Source organism: Sphaeramia orbicularis, chromosome 22 (assembly GCF_902148855.1).
Source record: "Sphaeramia orbicularis chromosome 22, fSphaOr1.1, whole genome shotgun sequence".
NCBI classification, from domain to species: Eukaryota; Metazoa; Chordata; class Actinopteri; order Kurtiformes; family Apogonidae; genus Sphaeramia; species Sphaeramia orbicularis.
Genome location: NC_043978.1, coordinates 25812612 through 25825630, shown reverse-complemented (window position 1 = coordinate 25825630; position 13019 = coordinate 25812612). Strand labels below are relative to the sequence as shown.

Below are 13019 nucleotides of genomic sequence, written 5' to 3'. Positions count from 1 at the left end.
CGTAATATCAATATCTTTCAGTAGTGAAAGAAGTACAGTATTTAGATCAGCATGTCTTACCGTAGAATCCACATTTTCCATAGTCATTTACTAGTGACCCACTTTTAGTGAATTAAAATCAAGCAAATTTAATTTTAAAAGCCTAGTATTTACTAAATCTTAATTATGTTTTCCCAAAATATACACACATTTTCATCTCTGCATTCAGAGCACATCACTCTAATCACAAACTGAGTTAACATCACAGCTGTGTGCTGCTGATTCTTAGAAATATGAATAAAATTAACATAACTGCATAAATCTGTTTACACACAAAAAGTAAATCCTACAAAATGGGATAAACACATTTGTAGAAGCTGTTTTGATTCTGAAGAACATTTTAGTTTTGCTGTCTTGTGTATGCATTTGGAATTCTGATTCTTTTACTTTATTCTGTCCATACATATTTATCATACCTTGTGTTTCAACATGTTGCCTACAACTACAACATAAACCTTTAAAAGAGTGTATTTATCTCAGTAAGGAGGTGAATTATAAACTCTACCCATAAATGAACACTTGAGTTTATATCAAGCATTCACGTTCAACACATTTGGTGACATGTTGTCTGGAGTAGAAGGGGATGGAAAAGACAAATATCAAATATATGTAAAGTTGTAAAAAAAAAACATTTCATGCCTCTGTAATTTGTGGAATATAAGGATAAAGTAGGATGAAATAATGTAGCTCTGAATTTTGTTTGTTCACCTACAGGACTTTATCTATTTGTATTTGTACCATTTCAGGATCTCAGTAGTTGAGATCCCAGAATTCAACTGGGCCACTTTGTCTGTAATGAATCATCTCACATATCATAGACTGTGATAATCTCTTGAGAATCATCTTCAGTGTATCATATTTTTACTAAAGTAGGGTACTTGAATGAATGTATGAACATTCCAAGTGTTCTGTTCTTGTTTTTTATTTGCTCAGGTGATCAGACAAATGTGCAGCCAGAATAAGCAGTTCCGCATCCTGGCTCTTAGTGCCACTCCAGGAGGAGACACAAGGGTGAGGAACTGGGGCATACAGTCGTGTGTCTAAATAGCTCTTTATATTTCTGACTTAAAGATTAAAATGTTTTAACTAAAGTTTTCTCCCCTCACTCTTTCTTCCCGTGCCTGCAGTCCGTACAGTCTGTCATCTCCAACTTACTCATTTCTCACATTGAGCTGCGTTCTGAGGAGAGCCCGGACATCCAGGCCCATTCCCACCAACGCAGTGTGGAAAAGGTGGTTGTTCCTCTGGGAGAGGTTTTAGCTGCTTACCAGGCACGCTACTTACAGGTAGGATAAACTCATTTTTTTCTCTTTTTTTAAAATTAATTTAGACACAAAAAGAAATGTATCCCCCCCAGCCCCCACCCCCAAAGGCTCCTAAACAAGAATAAAACTAAATAAACAGAAAAATACAAAAACAAATACAAAAAATAGTCAGACAGGAACTTCTCATCATATCATGAGTGAATTGATGTGTTGAGCATGTTGTAAGTAGTTTGAACCACCAAAATGTATCATTGAAAAGGAAAATTTTCTCCAAATTCTATAAAATCCGGAACTCTGACACACTCACTTCATTCAAAAGTAAACTCAAATCTCACCTCTTCAGATCATCATACATAAACTAACTTCCTGTTCCACTTCATCCACCCTCATCCACCTTCTCTCATGTGTTTTCTTTTCTGTTTCTGTCTCTATGTTTTTGCTAGAGTATTTGTTCTTTGTTTGCCCTTGTGTATTAACTCTCTGTTTTTATGCCATTTGTTGTGTGTTTGTCCCTTGGCTACTTATTGTAAAGCGTCTTTGAGTACTTAGAAAAGTGCTATATAAAACCGATGTAGTATTATGATGATGATGATTCTTCTTCTTCTACTTATTATTATTATTATTATTATTATTATTATTATTATAAAGGGACTCCAGGTCAGGGTGAAGTGTTTGTGAGCTTTACATATTTTATATCTCAGTTTCTTTACAGGTTGGAAAGATAGTACATCCCTCAACCACTGCAGAAATGACAGGGTTGAATTTGATTTCCAATTAAAAAGTATGAGTCTGCCTGCAAGCAAGGAAGCAAATGCTAGAGCGTTTGTTTGTTAGTTTGAGATTTTGCAGCCTGGGGGTGGTACACTAAAGATGGCTGTGTGATAATCAGATGCTATAGTCTGACCACAGATTCTGGAAAATACATCAAATTTCTGTATCCAGTAGTCGTTGAAGGAAGTGCATGACCAGAACATGTGTCCTATTGTGGCGGGTACATAGTTGCATCTCGGACAACCAGGATCTGCGGTGGGAAAGAGTGTAGACAATTTTTCCCTTGAAGGATAAACTCTAAAGTAAAATCTTCACTGATTGTTTATATATTTGCTGTTGTTATTTCCCCCCTTTAAAATTCAAATAGTGATGCACTGATTGTAAAACTCTTGATAGATACGATATTTAAAATGACATTTTGGGCAATTGCCAAAGCTGATACTAGCTTCCTTTTATGTGTCTTTATTTAGTTTTTGTTGTTATTTATTTCCCTCTTAACAAAGAAAGGAGGGATAAATACAAATGTATGAAAAATCTTAATATAACTCAACAGTGATATATTAAGGTGATAATATCTGCCATTACCATTAGTTAAAAAGACATCTTCGAAGTCAATACCAATATATGAGCTGATACTGATGTCCTGCTGATATAACGGTGTATCCTTAATGTTAAAGTCTTTAAGGTCTTTGTCGGATTATCATTGATTATGAACAAATTCAGTCATATTCATTTCTGAAACAATCATCAAAACAACACAGCAGATAAATATCAGCCTCTGCTATCAGTAACATGTCATTTTATTTGATTTGTGCATCCATATTCTCCTGCACAGTTTTTAAATTAAACATTTAGAGATGACTAACTTCATATCCTGTCATGTGTCGGACTGCTGCAGTGCTTTTCTTTAATATTTGAGTCACTTTTTTTTTTCATTATCTTGTCAGTATTTTTAATAAATACACAAGCAAACACACCCATCAAACAAGCTCCGTTAACCCCCCACTGCTCTGGTCTAGAGCTGTTATACAAGTATGAGTGTCATGTGATGTTTTTCCTGCTGCTTTGCTACCACCTTGTGGTCAAAGTTTGCCGCCTCAGCTGGAATCCTTTTCTCAGCATGACATGTCTTTTTAATGCTTTCCGGGTCACTTCATTCTAAATTGATTTATTCATTTTAAAAGCAACTTCCTGCTTCACACTGTGGGTCTGGCTTTCAGCATGAAATGGGCCAGGATTATTAACAGACTTTACAGAGTCCCTTCTTGCGACAAGCAGACAATACACTGAGCTCAACGTGTACTGAAATGTACTGTAAATGTGCAGCTAGTCTTCATCAGTATCAACTGGCTCTACAAGTGGAATTTGACACCTGTGGTTGAAAGATTAGACCTTGTTTTTGCTGCTGTTTGGTTTCTTTTACCTGTATCCCTCCTCCTTTCCTTTTGGTTGCAGTGTTGGATCTTTTTAGTTGTATTTTGCAACTATTTAATTCAGTGGTTCCCAGCCTTTTTTGGCTCGTGACCCCATTTTAACATCACAAATTTCTGGCGACCCCAAGACATTCAAAACAGTGACATTTGGTTTTGCTAAAATTAATTTGTTTTTGATCATGTAATAGTTTGCTGTGCTATGTTGCAAATAAACATTAATTTTAGATGACATTTAGTCTATGTAATGTATATTATTATGGACAGAAGCAGAGAAGCCAGGTGTAGATTACTGCACAAAGTGAGAATTTTATTTTCCTTGGTCAGGATATGTACAGTCAGTCCAGCTTGGATTTACAAGGCTGCAAATTACTGATGAAAAAACAATAAAACTATGAATGATGAAAGAGCTGCAACATCTGAAACCGACCACAATGAACATTTCACAGATAAACAGTACCACAGTGCTTCAGTTTCACCTTCAAAGTTTGTCATGTCTTTTATGCATTGTGATTGTCTCTGTCAACTCACCATATATTTATTTTTTTTAACATTCTTTTTATTGAACATTTTCAAAATTATACAATCCAGCGCAGTACATACAGGTTGTATGTAATGTAAAGCAGATCCAAAATATAATCACCATATATTTTTAATAGTAAGTTTGGTTTTTTTTTTGTTTTTTTTTCATTAATTACTATAAATTTCAGGCGACCCCACATGGGGTCCCGACCCCAAGGTTGAAAAACACTGATTTAATTCCTTTGACCTTCATTTGACATACCTCGTAGCCTGCAGGCATCTTTAACCTGCTTATTAATTAGAATTTCTCACTGCCTCACCTTCTTTGTACCAGACAGTACACGACATTGTTCACAGGTGTGAAATGATCAGTCATTCATGTGGAATTTAATTACTGATGAGAGAACCAAAAACACATCAACAGTCATGCAAAAAGGGTTTTTTTTGCTCCATTGTTCCTTTAGGCTGTATTAATCACACGCTTAATATTAAAATGTCATTAGAGACAAACAGTAGTTTCTCACACTTAGGATAATTCCTTTCCTTTAGGTCTTGGTACTGATTCTGATTGAGTGCAGGTGGCTTTATAGACACTTGTATGTGATATCAGTGAGCAAGTAGGCCACCGTCTCCACCTGGATTATCCATCATTGTGTTTACACGCACTGTTGTGTTGTAATGGAAAGTAATGGTGTAATTTAGTGCCCACATTTTAGTGGCATTCCTTATTAATTAAAGGCAGGGAGGTCACATTTCATGTTTTTCAGCACTACTGACAAGAACAGAGTGTGGATGTACTAGTCTAGGGATTCCCAAAGTGGGGTACGCGCACCCCCAGGGGTACTTGGTAGAGGCCCAGGGGGTACTTGAAATTATTTTGGAAAAGTACATTAAATAAGTTATCATGTACCAAATAAAAAATAATTAATGAGAATTAATGCTGAAACATAAAACACAATAAATACATTCATATATAGGGGTGTAAGAAAACATCGGTTCTGCAATGTATCACGTTATTCCATTTCAGAATACTGTATTGATGTTAAAAAGTACTGTATCGATATTTTAAAGTATTTATTCAAATGCAGATGTTGTGGAGGTTAATTTTTTTTTTTTCTTTTTGTTTATATTTTATTATTATTTAACACTCTTTTATTAAATAATGTTAGTTCCTTTGTTGGGATTGCACAAAAACAATGTTCTGGTGTTAGTTCTGAACGAATAGAATATGAACATTTGAACAGGATCTTAAACTGTAATGTCTGTAAAACATAATTTAAGTTTTAACACAGGAAAATTTTGTGATACAGCGTTAGATCCTGTTGGGATCAAATATAAATGTGTTTAGTATTTGTGCATATTTCTGGTGTAATTCAATTCTTCCAGGAAATAATCATTTTTTTAAAAAAGAAACAAACAAAAAATTTCCTTTTTAACAGTATCATGATATATCATACCGTGATCCTAGTATTGTGATTTGTATTGTATCGCCAGATGCTTGCCAATACACAGCCCATTCATATAATAGTTTTATTGTCAGTCAATTTGTTTAAGCTTTGGTAACATTTTAACAACATTTCTATTTCATGTCATTCAAAGTGAGTTTATTTGATTAGGTAAGTAATTATATTTTATTGCTGAAAGGTTCATTTATTAATCAATGACCAATTTATTGATTTTTCTTATCAATGAAACAGGGAACTTTTCAGTTTATATTTACACACAAAATTGACTTCAAAAAATGTGTTATTTTTTTAATATATATATTACAGTTAAATATATGTTGTTTGTTTAAAAAGTTTTGGAAATATAAACAGACACCTTTGGCACAGGAACAAATTTTGACTACCGGTAATTTTTTTCAGTCAAAAATGCTGAAGCGATAATTGGGGAGACTGAGAATTTTATCAGTATCTAAATAAAATCTTTGATTATTATTATTATTATTATTATGGTGCATCACGTTGAACAAATACCTCACTCTGTTACTTTTTTGGATTCTCACTCCATTACCATGAATTAATGCCTTTTAAAACTAAACTAAAAATGGTATCAGTTTCATTTTTGGGTATAATGTACTCTCATATGTTAAGAAAAGTGTGGTATGCTAAATATTTGCACTTTCCTTGAGGAACAGCACTTTTTGGCATTTTTTCCAAACCTTAAGTAACTGCTGTATATTTTTCCTCACTCCGTTACTTTGTCAATGATGATAAATTCATGTTTTTATTAAATATTTGGTTATTATTCCTTAATGGCAAATTAAAGTACTTGCTTAGACCTACAATTTGAGCTATTATGGTTGCTGCTAAATGAATTTTTAAAAACAGATATGACATGATTAGTTTTGCTGCACAGTGCTTTCTCACTCTGTTACTCACTTGGCCACACCCATGAATGTAGTAAACTGGCTTCAGTTTATAGATGCTAAAATGAGGATGGAAAAAATGCAGGAATTAAAAAGTCAAAGCTGTTTTCTTCTCATCCACCACACAGTGCATATTGTGTTCCGTTGTTCCGTTTATGAGTTTTTGGGAGTTTTTTGGGAAATGAAACTGCTAGTTGTACTTGTCGGTAACCGTAATCCTCTTGGCTGTGACGTTCAAACAGGTCTTTGCTCCATTCTTGACTCCTATCAGCTCGTATCACATTCATCACATTTGTTTTGTACAGCACATTGTGATATATTAGTTGGTTGACGTCCCTCGGGAGAGCTCATCATGTTACTACACTACAGTAACTGAGCACCACTTCCTTTCATGAATACCTTATGATATATGTGTCGAAACAAAATAGGGTGTGACCTCTATTGTTTTCTGCATTTGACCCCAAAACAAGAAAGGACTATCCTCACCCTGAACCCAGACCCCAGGGAAAATATGTTGTAGAAGCACAGACTAAAAGCATTTCTGACTACTTGCTGCTTAAAATAAAGAGTTAGAAAATAGCAGATTTGTTGAAGCACAAAAAAACAGTAGCAATTTCATGAATGGCCTATATCAGTGCTTCGATGTTTTTTTTTTCCCTGAGTTAATTTTTAAAGGCATGAGAATGTTAAAAGGGAGCAAATTAACAGATTGAAGTATTAAAGTTCATCTTCATTTCACAGACTGGTTTTTATCAGTTGTAGAAAAGTGTGAAAGTGGAATGGAAGTTGGCATGTCACTGTTGTAACATATGACTTGAGCTAAATGAATTATTTTGCATAATTGTGATAACGGGCTCCATTCAGCTGTATAATAATGACTGGATGGGAATAAGACAGAAATGTCAGATTTCATCACTGTTTTCACACGGTTTTCTACTGCTCATGTAACCCTTTTACGCATGAATTTTAAAGACTTTTTTTTTTGTTTTTGTCATTCAAGACTGTGCTAAAATCAAAATCTGTTTTCTCATTTCGTTTAAAGGTGCGGGAGACTTTCGGGAGCAATTTTTCATCAAATCTGTAAAATCTCAGTCATTGCCTAAGTATCACAAATCTGTAAGTCTTTCTGTGATTACTCAACTGAATCTCTTGCATTACGGTGAACAATTTCGAAGTGCCATCCACCATAAACAAATAACAGATGTGCACTGTGGGAAACGGAGGTTCGTGCGAACGTCCGTTTCCCACAATGCACCTCACGACAAAAAATTCTGAAGATGCCCGAGTTACCTCCGGGTTCTGAATATAAACACGTGGTATTTGTTTATGGTGGATAACACTTCGAAATTGTTCACCGTAATGCAAGAGATTCAGAAATATATTTTCCAGTTTCTGGAATTAGATGTAGTCACTTGAGTTTCACATATTTCATACCGTGCATCATCACTTAATTCTACCAACAGTTCTTTTTTCCACTTATTTTACGAATTTTTAAAATCTTTTTTTTTCCCATTCACTTATAATGGGCAAAATTTCACATGTCTGTAGCAGCAAAACTATTGGCTGAATTCATACCAAATTGGGTTTGTAGATTGCCAGTGACGCACAATAGATGTGATTACATTTTGGGAAAAGAAGGTCAAAGTTCAAATTTTTTATGAATTTTTGAAATCTTTTTTCTTCTCCCATTTACTCACAATGGGCAACACTTCAATGTCTTTAAAACATCAATTTTGTTTCAATTTACTTCAAACTTGTCACCAATATTGGCTAAAATTTTCTTAGGAGGTCAAATGAGTGGCCATTTTTGTCAAAAAAAAAGAAGTTGTAAGAAATGCATAGAACTGTGTTGAAATAATGCTAATACATTTGTGCACAGACTACTGATATTATTTGACAGTGGAAGCTCTATTTTCAGAAATATTGGATTTTGAATAGCACGTGTATGTGAAAACTTTTGCTGGTGGACGGACGTGACATTACCCATGATGCTCTGGTCAGTACCAGTACTTTATTAGTAATAAACTTATAGACTTACTATTGCTAATTCTCCTCTTATTCATAAATGTTAGTATTGTGGATCTAAAACAATAACAGCTGACACAAAAACACAAAATGTGGCAGTGGACGGATGTGACATGGTTGTTACAGATCCCATCATACTGATGCTCGGCAGCCATGTCACCGTTTACACAAATGATCCCTGTGCAAAAACTAGGATCAGAATTATTTATTGTATAGTTTATCATCATACTAAAGATTAAATAACAATATAGAATTGTTATTTCTTTATAAAAATGCTTATTATTAGAAAACTGTTGATTTAAAAAGTGACGTGTGACATTCTTAATGTATGTATTGGTGTAACATAAGCAGGATGGATCAGCACCATACTCCATATTGAACCTGTAAAAATAAAACATGTGATATGTAGTATAGAATCTTGTAAGACAAACTGGGGAATCTAAAAGAATAGAATATTTGTTTTTCAGGTAAATTCAGTTCAAATATAACTTGGCCATTTGTGACATGAAAATATAGCATTAATTGTGATGAAATTGGACATTTTTGAGCTGAAAACATAGTTCATATGACCATCAACATGTTGTAACAGAACTGAAATCCTGTAAATTTGCAGAACTTGCATTTACCAACACAAAGTTCCTTTGGGGGTTCACTTAGATTGATTTCTTATGCACAAAGACAGAAATAAGACCTCTAAGCAAATTTTAGCCGATATAGAGGTAATTGATATGATGACATCAACACATGTATAGACGTGATGACATCAGCTGGATCGATGCCAAAATAAGCTACAATACTTGTGAGGGACGGGGTTTGTTGTGCCTGGCACCACTTAATAGAACTTCACTTGACATTTATTTGACTTTACTTTTTTACTGACTTTTTTACTGTTGGATAATTGTAGGTTGTCTGACATTTTCGAACACACTTATTTTACAGTAAGTAGTAGTAAGTCTTCCTTGAGTCAAAGTAAAACTAGTTGCCATACTGGTTTAACATGACAATCGCTATTTTCTTCAGCACTCTTGGAATATGTTGCCCATTAAAAATGTTCTCTTGCAGTACACACCCCACTATGGAGGTGTGTTACAGGATATCAGTGTCTCGTGTTGTCGGTAAGAACCCAATAAAACACAACCTCACTGCAGATTTCCAAGGACGAGAGACAAGCACATTTTATTGAACAAAGAAAACCACAGTAGCTCTTGTTGTTGCACTTGCATTTTCACAGTACAGCACACTTTTTGCAAAACACTAAAAAAAAAATAAGCTGGAAAAAAAAAAAGACAGAAAGGAAAAAAAGAAACACAATAAAAACCCTTGGACACGATGTTCCCAAATAACCAAGCAATTAAAGGGAAAAACAACCCAAATGTGTCATGGCTTTGTAGGTGTTTACACACAACAGTAGAGTTCTGTTTGGACTCCACAGTGAGTTTATGCAAGATTAACTCTTTGGATGCAGATGTTCACGTGTTCAAACACAAACGCTCCAAAACCAAAACTAATAGTCCTTAAGGTGTTGCATTTTTCTGTGATGTGCTGTAATTACATAATAAGTGCCCTATTGTAAGTCGTCTTTGTTTTCCTAAACCTGGCCTATGTCCTGCTTGAATCCTCACAGTGTTTGATTTGGCTACTTGACTGTTTTTTTTTTTTTTTCCAGTTTTTCATAGGTGCATCTTTTGCATATATTTCTGTGGCACCCTTACCCGAGCAGTAAATGTATCTTCCTTTAAAACAAAGCAGAAACATTCCTATATCGCTGCAAACTTAATGTAAATAGATGTTTTAACACTGTTTTTTTTGTTGCATTGGTTTGTTTTTATATTAAAATATAGAGAAGATAAACATACATACATCTTTCATTCTGACTTTTATAAACTCTCCATAGATCGGTGATAGAAAATTAAATATAGTTTTGAACTATAACAGGATTTAGCTTTTTTTTCTCTATTTCAACAGAAACAATGTACAGTCAGAAAAAAATTACTAGACCACCCCTTGTTTTCTTTAATTTCTTGTTCATTTTAATGCCTGGTAAAACTAAAGGTATATTTGTTTTAACAAATATAATGATAACAACAAAAATAGCTCATAAAAGTTTAATTTAAGAGCTGATGTTTAGCCATTTTCTATGTTTTCTTGATAAGAACCAAAATCAGGCTGATGACATTCATTTTGTCTTCTGTTAATGTACTTATACTTTTCTTTTTTTCTTTTGTTTAGACAAGGAATAGTTTTTAGGTGTTACTTGCTTGACAGTTTCGACTGTTACTCCATGTCAGCAGGACGTCGGATGACGTTTCATAGGAAGACTGGAGTCACAGTCGAAACTGTCAAGCAAGTAACATCTAAAAATTATTCCTTGTCTAAACAAAAGAAAAAAAGAAAAGTATAAGAAAAAACAAAATCACTTCAGTTCTCACATCAATATCTATGTCATTGCACTGCCAAAAACAGTGCTTTTAGGCATTCCATGTTTTCTTTGCTGTCTGTTTTAGTCACATGATACCCACAGGAGTTAGTACTTGATTGCATAACCATTGTTTTTGATGACTTTTGATGGTCTAATAATTTTTCCCGCAACTGTATTATCACAGTAGAGAGATGCTCTATTTCTGCTCTTGGCTAACGTCGTTTCTACTCAGCAGCGGTGGTATTTGCAGTACAGTAGTAAACGCATACTCACTAATACTGACGCAGAGTAGCAAGTAGACAGAGCATGAGAAAAAAGAGGTACATAGGTATCTATTCCTGTGCGAACAAAACATAAGGAATGCATTGACTTGCAACACTTTGACAGAAAAGGTTGTATTATAGTAAAGGTACATCATGATTGTCATTCAGCAGTTAAATCAGTGAAAGTGAGGTCTGTTGCTCTTCACCCTCTCCCAGTAGATGTACATTCATACACATGTCTTGTTCATGTGTGTTTTTAAATTAGTGTCATTGTGTTGAGGTTATTCATGGTTGAAGCCAGTGGTTCTTCCTGGTTCACTAATGTTTATAGAGTTGTGTTGCAGACTACCTATCAGTTTCTCTCTTCAGACACAATCCATCTTATTGTTATTTGTGTAAAAACTATGCATCTTTACATAATTTTAGACCTATATTATTACAATTTTTTTAAAAAAATAGCTTACAAATGCTAAGAAAGTCAGGGGTCGGTTTCATAAAGGTGTGTCAGACTGGCCCAGTGTTAAAGTGAATGAAAAGAGTTTGGTCTTCAATGCAAGTTAGATCATTTCACAAAAATAAAGACTATTATGTCAAGCATAAAAAGCTAGTAGCTGTACGTCCATGCTAATTATCAGTTGCACTAGCCAGTAGCGCAAACTGGCTGAACTCTGGATTTAATTTCTGGTTTGATAATGGTTCAACAGTACTATAGAGGAGAAATAAAAGGAGAAAATATTTGTTTGAAACACTGTAGCTGCTGAAGATACAAAGCACTGATAATTACTATAAATAATTTACTGAAGAGTGATCATCTCCTCTATTCGCGGCCACATTATATAACATTATTATTTTCCTAGATCGCATTTGTTTTAACCCATAAAGACCCAAACAGCCACTGGTGGTCAAAACCATCTACTGATCTAAAATGTTTTAATAACTGTTGTTCAATTAATCGTATCAATCCATGTAAATAACTGGTGTAAAATGCAGTTTGTCATCTTTCAGAGGCTTCACAGTGAATGTGGAAACACCGTCATCTTCTACAACATTGATTCACCGGTAAAACCCATGGAGTTGGATCAATGACAGTGGATGGAGATGCTTCTTTTTACAATTATTTATTAATGTTTTTTCTGAAAAAGTCGCTTTTTCTTCAGTTTTCTCTGTTTGTGATGTAATAACCTTCAACTTTAATCTGAGTTTTAATAAACATCTACATGATCAGTGAATTAAATACGGGAAAATACCTGATATACACTTAAAAATGGCAAAACACAGAGCATAATATTATAATAAACGGTGATAAATCACTTAAGAAAGGTTAAATAGAGAGAAAAATTCATTTGGGATCTGGCACAAAAGTAGTACTAGGTCTTTATGGGTTAAATACTGTACCTGAATATTGCCAACAAAAATATATACCTGTTAAAATTCTTACTAAAAGTACAAGTTTTCTGCTAGAATGAATATGATGAGCTGTGTATTTAGAGCAAAAACTATAAGTAACCTGCTTTGTGCAGCAGAAAAAAGCTAAGTTCGATACCTGCCTTTGTGAAACCGACCTCTGATCACTGATTAATTCAACATCCAATTATAAGAACAATAACTAACCCCCACTTATAAAAGCTTACATTAGTTATAATTTAATTCCTTTAATATCATTGTTTAGTGACACACAATGAAATTTGGATTGGAAAAGAACACACTGTCATTTAGTGTCATTTTCTCTCCAGAGTGTTGGAGTAATCGCAGCATTTCTAATAAACTGTGGTAGAAAAAAACCCTGTTATTGACCTGGTCACTGCAACAACTGACTGGATAATAGATGTTGTTTATCTGGAAAATATTGCACTTATTGTCGGAGACATGACTGTTTACGCAGTGGGGGCGGCATTACATAAAATCAATTAATCTATA

General features: G+C 34.3%; 1 protein-coding gene across 1 annotated transcript in view; it reads left to right on the top strand.

Annotated features, from left to right (window-relative positions):
• fancm (FA complementation group M) overlaps nucleotides 1-13019 on the top strand; it is a 98231-nt gene that overhangs the window by 2168 nt on the left and 83044 nt on the right. Inside the window, 2 exon segments of the mRNA XM_030126059.1 lie at nucleotides 973-1050; nucleotides 1167-1325. Of these exon segments, the coding sequence (XP_029981919.1) occupies nucleotides 973-1050; nucleotides 1167-1325 (237 nt within the window).